Source organism: Coregonus lavaretus, assembly GCF_964263955.1.
Source record: "Coregonus lavaretus genome assembly, chromosome: 13".
NCBI lineage: Eukaryota > Metazoa > Chordata > Actinopteri > Salmoniformes > Salmonidae > Coregonus > Coregonus lavaretus.
In genome coordinates, this window is record NC_140000.1 from 566,787 (window position 1) to 574,879 (window position 8,093).

An 8,093-nucleotide genomic window follows, 5' to 3' on the forward strand; every position below is an offset into this window, starting at 1 on the left:
CTCCCGAGTGGCGCAGTGGTCTAAGGCACTGCATCGCAGTGCTAGCTGTGCCACTAGAGATCCTGGTTCGAATCCAGGCTCTGCTGTAGCCGGCCGCAACCGGGAGACCAATGGGGCGGCGCACAATTGGCCCAGTGTCGTCCAGGGTAGGGGAGGGAATGGCCGGCAGGGAGGTAGCTCAGTTGGTAGAGCATGGCGTTTGCAACGCCAGGGTTGTGGGTTCGATTCCCATGGGAGGCCAGTATGAAAAAAGAATAATGTATGCACTAACTGTAAGTCGCTCTGGATAAGAGCGTCTGCTAAATGACGTAAATGTAAAATGTAATAATTAGGGAAAGCTGACTGACAGTTCTTTTTTTATGGTTTCACCGTTTTATTATTATTATCAATTCAATTCAATTATAAAAATCGTTATTTATCCATGAGGGGAAATGTATTTGGGCACGTCTGCAACATCAACAACAAGAATAACAACATCACATCATACCACAACCAATCATTCAAATCATCATCAAATATAGATCACAGGACATTACAGGGATGACACTACTGACAGGTCTAACACTACTGACAGGTCTAACACTACTGACAGGTCTATCACTACTGACAGGTCTAACACTACTGACAGGTCTATCACTACTGACAGGTCTAACACTACTGACAGGTCTATCACTACTGACAGGTCTAACACTACTGACAGGTCTAACACTACTGACAGGTCTATCACTACTGACAGGTCTATCACTACTGACAGGTCTAACACTACTGACAGGTCTAACACTACAGACAGGTCTATCACTACTGACAGGTCTATCACTACTGACAGGTCTAACACTACTGACAGGTCTATCACTACTGACAGGTCTATCACTACTGACAGGTCTAACACTACTGACAGGTCTAACACTACAGACAGGTCTAACACTACTGACAGGTCTATCACTACAGACAGGTCTATCACTACAGACAGGTCTAACACTACTGACAGGTCTATCACTACAGACAGGTCTAACACTACTGACAGGTCTAACACTACTGACAGGTCTATCACTACTGACAGGTCTAACACTACTGACAGGTCTAACACTACTGACAGGTCTATCACTACTGACAGGTCTAACACTACTGACAGGTCTAACACTACTGACAGGTCTATCACTACTGACAGGTCTAACACTACTGACAGGTCTATCACTACTGACAGGTCTATCTAAAATGTCAGTCTAAACAGAAGTTAACAAATCATATCGCCACCACCTGATCTGAGAGAACTCCTATAAAGCCCACAGTCGTCACCACATTAGATTAGATACTGTTAGATTAGATACTGTTAGATTAGATACTGTTAGATTAGATATTCTTAATCGTCTGTTGTTACAGAAATATACGCTATTTCACATAAAAAAATGTATTGCATTAGAAACAAATATTTTACTTATGGTGAGATTTTCCCAATGCGGCACCCTCGTCTTGTTAGAATACCAACCGGGATTCACCCTGGATACATTTATTATTATAAACAATTGATTCTTAGAAGTGAAGCACATCGTAAGTATAGAGATATTTATGTCCCGTAGTTTCTGGAAATTATGTGAATATTAATTTTAACCACAAAACTGATCTTGTGACAATGTCCACTGAAACTGACAATGTTTCTCACACACATGCACACGCACGCACACACACACACACACACACACGCACGCACGCACGCACGCACGCACACACACACACACACACACACACGCACACATGCACACGCACACACACACCTCATCAGGATGACATCACTGTCAGAGACACCTTTGATTGGCAGATCTGTACATCAAGGCGGTTGGCATCAGCAACCGTTCCAATATAAAAGTATGGGAACAGCCTCTCAGTAAATGTGTTTTTTAAGAGTGTAGATGAGTGTCATGTCTTTGGGGGTCGTAGAAGGACACCTCCCCCCTGTCGTAGTCCAGCTGCACTCTGATCCTCTGGGGTCTCCTCTTCAGAGTGATGACGCCACCTCCTCCTCCTTTATATTTACCACTCTGCTGCTCTATACACCAGATCCCATGCTGTGGTGATGCATCCCGTTCCCCCTTCCTGTCAAGGGACTCTTTAGCCACGCCCAGAAGCCAGTGAGTGTGGTCCCCCACCTCCACCTCCCAGCGGTGTTTCCCTGAGCTAAACCCCTCAGAGCCCAGAACATCTATATACTTCATTAATCGCTCTGGGTTGTCAGGGAGCTGCTGTTTTGTGCCTGTGTATCTCACACTGGTCAGATCATCAGTCAGAGAGAGCCAGTGGGAAGCTGTGTTGGGGTCCAGAATCACAGGAGTGTATTTGAGGATCCCCTGCATCTTCTCCCAGACTCTGAACTGCAGGTTGCCCAGGTGTTTGGCCACGTCTATCAGAGCTCCTGAGACCAGCTGTGGATCCTGCAGTGTGCACTTGGCTCTTTCCTTTGTGGTCTTGGAAGTTCTGCAGGAATGAGATGTCTTCAGCTTTCAGCTCCTTCTCTATGGCTCTGATTGTGTCCGAAAGTGACGATTTATCTCTGCTCATCTCTTCAATCTTCTTCTTCATCATCTGACTCTTCTGCTCCTCTTCCTCCCTCAGTGCAGCTATCCTGGCCTCCTCTTCCTCTTGTAGAAACTGGCGAAGCTTCTCAAACTTTTTCCTAATCTGCTTTTCTGTGTGCAAGGCCTGGCTAGTAATGTGCTCTGCTGTTTGATCACAGGTTAGTTTAACTTTATTGAAGACCTCCAGCTTCTCCTTTAAGGGCTTCAGGGCAGTCTGGAGTTCCTCCTTATAATCCTGTACAGCCTCATCTACAGGGACACAGACATGACATCTATGTTTCTTTGAGGTCTGACACACCATGCAGACGGGCTGTTTATCCTCCAGACAGAAGAGTTTGAATTTCTCACCGTGCAGACTGCAGAGCACCTCAGACCCTGCAGAAGCTTTCTGACTCCCCTCCTGTACCTCAGACCCAAATGAAGCTCTCTGACTCCCCTCCTGCACCTCAGACCCAGCTGAAGCTCTCTGACTCCCCTCCTGTACCTCAGACCCAAATGAAGCTCTCTGACTCCTCTCCTGTACCTCAGACCCAAATGAAGCTCTCTGACTCCTCTCCTGTACCTCAGACCCAAATGAAGCTCTCTGACTCCTCTCCTGTACCTCAGACCCAAATGAAGCTCTCTGACTCCCCTCCTGTACCTCAGACCCAAATGAAGCTCTCTGACTCCCCTCCTGCACCTCAGACCCAAATGAAGCTCTCTGACTCCCCTCCTGTACCTCAGACCCAGCTGAAGCTCTCTGACTCCCCTCCTGTACCTCAGACCCAAATGAAGCTCTCTGACTCCCCTCCTGTACCTCAGACCCAAATGAAGCTCTCTGACTCCCCTCCTGTACCTCAGACCCAAATGAAGCTCTCTGACTCCCCTCCTGTACCTCAGACCCAAATGAAGCTCTCTGACTCCCCTCCTGTACCTCAGACCCAAATGAAGCTCTCTGACTCCCCTCCTGTACCTCAGACCCAAATGAAGCTCTCTGACTCCCCTCCTGTACCTCAGACCCAAATGAAGCTCTCTGACTCCCCTCCTGTACCTCAGACCCAGCTGAAGCTCTCTGACTCCCCTCCTGTACCTCAGACCCAAATGAAGCTCTCTGACTCCCCTCCTGCACCTCAGACCCAAATGAAGCTCTCTGACTCCCCTCCTGTACCTCAGACCCAAATGAAGCTCTCTGACTCCCCTCCTGTACCTCAGACCCAGCTGAAGCTCTCTGACTCCCCTCCTGTACCTCAGACCCAAATGAAGCTCTCTGACTCCCCTCCTGTACCTCAGACCCAAATGAAGCTCTCTGACTCCTCTCCTGTACCTCAGACCCAAATGAAGCTCTCTGACTCCTCTCCTGTACCTCAGACCCAAATGAAGCTCTCTGACTCCCCTCCTGTACCTCAGACCCAAATGAAGCTCTCTGACTCCTCTCCTGTACCTCAGACCCAAATGAAGCTCTCTGACTCCTCTCCTGTACCTCAGACCCAAATGAAGCTCTCTGACTCCTCTCCTGTACCTCAGACCCAAATGAAGCTCTCTGACTCCTCTCCTGTATGAAGGCCTCACACAGGTTCTTTAGAGCCAGGTTCAATGGCGGATTCATTGAGGATCTTCTCCTGCAAACTGGACATTCCCGTGGTTCCTTCTGTTGCCAGTATAATTCCAGACAGGATTTACTGAAGCTGTGGCTACACGACAGGAGGACAGGATTCCTGAAGACGCCAAAGCAGACAGGACAGTTGAAATTCTCCTCTGGGAGAGACGATTTGGATGCCATTTTCTCACACAGTGCCACTCCCTGTTCTGTAACAGCTTCTGAAGATAACTTTCACTTACTCGCCGCAATTTCCACTTTTCAAGAGAAGATATAATCCGCTCAAATGTATAATTTCCAACCTAAAGTGAAGCTGCACTTCAAGATTACATTTCTGATGATGGTATGTCCCTTCTAATATCTCTTTCTCTTACAAGCCAATCAGAGGTGGTGTTTTATTGGTGTCATCAATTCATCTTACATCATCCAATAAGGTGATGTTCAACTTCCAAAACCCTTTGCCCTAAAGGAATTCTTCATTAACAAGCTGTGTAGTGATAAGAGGCTGATCTGAATGCAGACGTTATGCACTAACAGCTTTTGCTACCTTGGAGGTGAGCGAAAACGAAAAAGGATCAAAACAGTTAACCTGTCCCCTGCTCCCCTAAGTGACATCAGTGTTAATCAGTGGGTCAGAGGAGAAAGTTTCACTGGAGGGAGATTACAGGCTGTTGGTGGGGTGAATACACACAATGCTACGCTCAATAAGTCAACTAAATCAAGTCACGCTAGGACCCGTGTTGCTGACCCCTGTGTTGCTGACCCCTGACCCCCGTGTTGCTGACCCCTGTGTTGCTGACCCCGATTTGACCTCTGCAGCTGTATTTAGATTGTAATCTATTTTTAAATACTGTTATGTGTGTGTGTGTGTGTTATGTGTGTGTGTGTGTGTGTGTGTGTGTGTGAGTGTGTTTGTGTGTGTCACCTGTTGAGTGGTGGTGGTAACGATCCCCTGTTGGAGGCGGTAGGCCTGCTCCTGGAGGTATTTACGAGTCTCATGGTTCCGGAACAGGTAGTTCTCAATCTGAAGAGAGGAGAGAGCATTACTTTGTCAGGCAGTTGCACAACGGTTATAGCTCAAAGCTTTTGTTATCATATGGGTGTGTTAGGTGAATATATGTTATCATTGTTTTTGTACCCAGATAACACAACAAATCCCCATTGGAAAAATAATGATATTGATTGATAGTTCAACAAGGTACTCAGTGTCTTTCAGAACCTGATCACCTTGAGCAGGGCGTCCTCAGTCTTCTCAAGGCTTTGAGAGTCTTACTCACCTTGAGCAGGGCGTCCTCAGTCTTCTCAAGGCTTTGAGAGTCTTACTCACCTTGAGCAGGGCGTCCTCAGTCTTCTCAGGGCTTTGAGAGTCTTACTCACCTTGAGCAGGGCGTCCTCAGTCTTCTCAGGGCTTTGAGAGTCTTACTCACCTTGAGCAGGGCGTCCTCAGTCTTCTCAAGGCTTTAAGAGCCGGACTCACCTTGAGCAGGGCGTCCTCAGTCTTCTCAGGGCTTTGAGAGTCTTACTCACCTTGAGCAGGGCGTCCTCAGTCTTCTCAAGGCTTTAAGAGCCGGACTCACCTTGAGCAGGGCGTCCTCAGTCTTCTCAGGGCTTTGAGAGTCTTGCTCACCTTGAGCAGGGCGTCCTCAGTCTTCTCAGGGCTTTGAGAGTCTTACTCACCTTGAGCAGGGCGTCCTCAGTCTTCTCAGGGCTTTGAGAGTCTTACTCACCTTGAGCAGGGCGTCCTCCGTCTTCTCAGGGCTTTGAGAGTCTTACTCACCTTGAGCAGGGCGTCCTCAGTCTTCTCAGGGCTTTGAGAGTCTTACTCACCTTGAGCAGGGCGTCCTCAGTCTTCTCAGGGCTTTAAGAGCCGGACTCACCTTGAGCAGGGCGTCCTCAGTCTTCTCAGGGCTTTGAGAGTCTTACTCACCTTGAGCAGGGCGTCCTCAGTCTTCTCAGGGCTTTGAGAGTCTTACTCACCTTGAGCAGGGCGTCCTCAGTCTTCTCAGGGCTTTGAGAGTCTGACTCACCTTGAGCAGGGCGTCCTCAGTCTTCTCAGGGCTTTGAGAGTCTTACTCACCTTGAGCAGGGCGTCCTCAGTCTTCTCAGGGCTTTAAGAGCCGGACTCACCTTGAGCAGGGCGTCCTCAGTCTTCTCAGGGCTTTGAGAGTCTTACTCACCTTGAGCAGGGCGTCCTCAGTCTTCTCAGGGCTTTGAGAGTCTTACTCACCTTGAGCAGGGCGTCCTCAGTCTTCTCAGGGCTTTGAGAGTCTTACTCACCTTGAGCAGGGCGTCCTCAGTCTTCTCAGGGCTTTAAGAGCCGGACTCACCTTGAGCAGGGCGTCCTCAGTCTTCTCAGGGCTTTGAGAGTCTTACTCACCTTGAGCAGGGCGTCCTCAGTCTTCTCAGGGCTTTGAGAGTCTGACTCACCTTGAGCAGGGCGTCCTCAGTCTTCTCAGGGCTTTAAGAGCCGGACTCACCTTGAGCAGGGCGTCCTCTGTCTTCTCAGGGCTTTAAGAGCCGGACTCACCTTGAGCAGGGCGTCCTCAGTCTTCTCAGGGCTTTGAGAGTCTGACTCACCTTGAGCAGGGCGTCCTCAGTCTTCTCAGGGCTTTAAGAGCCGGACTCACCTTGAGCAGGGCGTCCTCAGTCTTCTCAGGGCTTTGAGAGTCTGACTCACCTTGAGCAGGGCGTCCTCAGTCTTCTCAGGGCTTTGAGAGTCTTACTCACCTTGAGCAGGGCGTCCTCAGTCTTCTCAGGGCTTTGAGAGTCTTACTCACCTTGAGCAGGGCGTCCTCAGTCTTCTCAGGGCTTTGAGAGTCTTACTCACCTTGAGCAGGGCGTCCTCAGTCTTCTCAGGGCTTTGAGAGTCTTACTCACCTTGAGCAGGGCGTCCTCAGTCTTCTCAGGGCTTTGAGAGTCTTACTCACCTTGAGCAGGGCGTCCTCAGTCTTCTCAGGGCCGGCTTTGAGAGCCTGAGACGCATCGATGATGGGGATCGGCATGAACCGGATGGTGAAGTTTCTGTCAAGGAGATGGACGGTCTCATAAATTTAGCATAATTTAAACAGATAGTATAATGTATTTATTCATTACAGCCATATTGAACCATATATTGTCATTAATATTTGATTGCTGTATTCATATTTAAAACAGATATTATGACCCAATTAGTTACAGAAATCTGAATTGGTTTAAAAGCCAGTCATGAGCTATTCTAATATTCCTGAATTGTCACGTTCGTTTAAAGACGGGTCAGACCAAGGCGCAGCGTGATATGCATACATGTTTATTTACAACGAATAAACAACCGACAAAACAACAAACGAAACGTGAAGTCCAAAGGTAGTACTGACAACAAACCTAACACGGAACAAGAACCCACAACTAGACAGTGCCAAAAGGCTGCCTAAGTATGATTCCCAATCAGAGACAACGAGCAACAGCTGCCTCTGATTGGGAACCACACCGGCCAACATAGAAATACAAATCTAGAATATTCACACCCTGACCAAACTAGCTAGAGTTCTGTAGGCCAGGGCGTGACATGAATATTATAATGTGGCAGTATAGGCTCTGACATTATTATGCATGCAGTTTCTGACTCAACTAATGTGATTCTATCTTTTAGTACTATACATTTAGCTGACATTCAACACATTGAATAGGAAAATGGACCCCAAATGTACTTATTAATGTCACGGAGCAATGCTTTTCTAATGAACCCTCCAGAATAGAAACATTTGCCTCCGCGGCTACAACGACAAACTAGAGAGACGTCAAGAGAGGCCCACCCGCTGGATGTGTGTGTGTGTGTGTGTGTGTGTGTGTGTGTGTGTGTGTGTCTGTATGGACGTGTTTAACTATACTTGTGGGGACCACATTTTGTTAATCTCCACAACGTCAAATGCTATTTCTAGAGGGTTTAGGGTTAAGGTTAGAATTAGTGT

The 8,093-nt window shown here is 47.9% G+C and overlaps 1 protein-coding gene and 1 pseudogene across 2 annotated transcripts in view; both read right to left on the reverse strand.

The window, feature by feature from the left end:
• LOC311139270 (F-actin-uncapping protein LRRC16A-like) overlaps window positions 1–8,093 on the reverse strand; it is a gene marked incomplete at both ends in the record, with an annotated part of 56,474 nt that overhangs the window by 45,940 nt on the left and 2,441 nt on the right. Inside the window, 2 exons of the mRNA XM_084174159.1 lie at window positions 5,072–5,170; window positions 7,074–7,167. Of these exons, the coding sequence (XP_084030285.1) occupies window positions 5,072–5,170; window positions 7,074–7,167 (193 nt within the window). The remainder of the gene's footprint in view (window positions 1–5,071; window positions 5,171–7,073; window positions 7,168–8,093) is intronic.
• Window positions 1,777–4,329, reverse strand: LOC311140398 (E3 ubiquitin-protein ligase TRIM35-like; annotated as a pseudogene). The gene is made up of 2 exons: window positions 4,069–4,329; window positions 1,777–2,937 (listed from the first exon to the last, which is right to left on the reverse strand). The product of its transcript is annotated as an E3 ubiquitin-protein ligase TRIM35-like (transcript).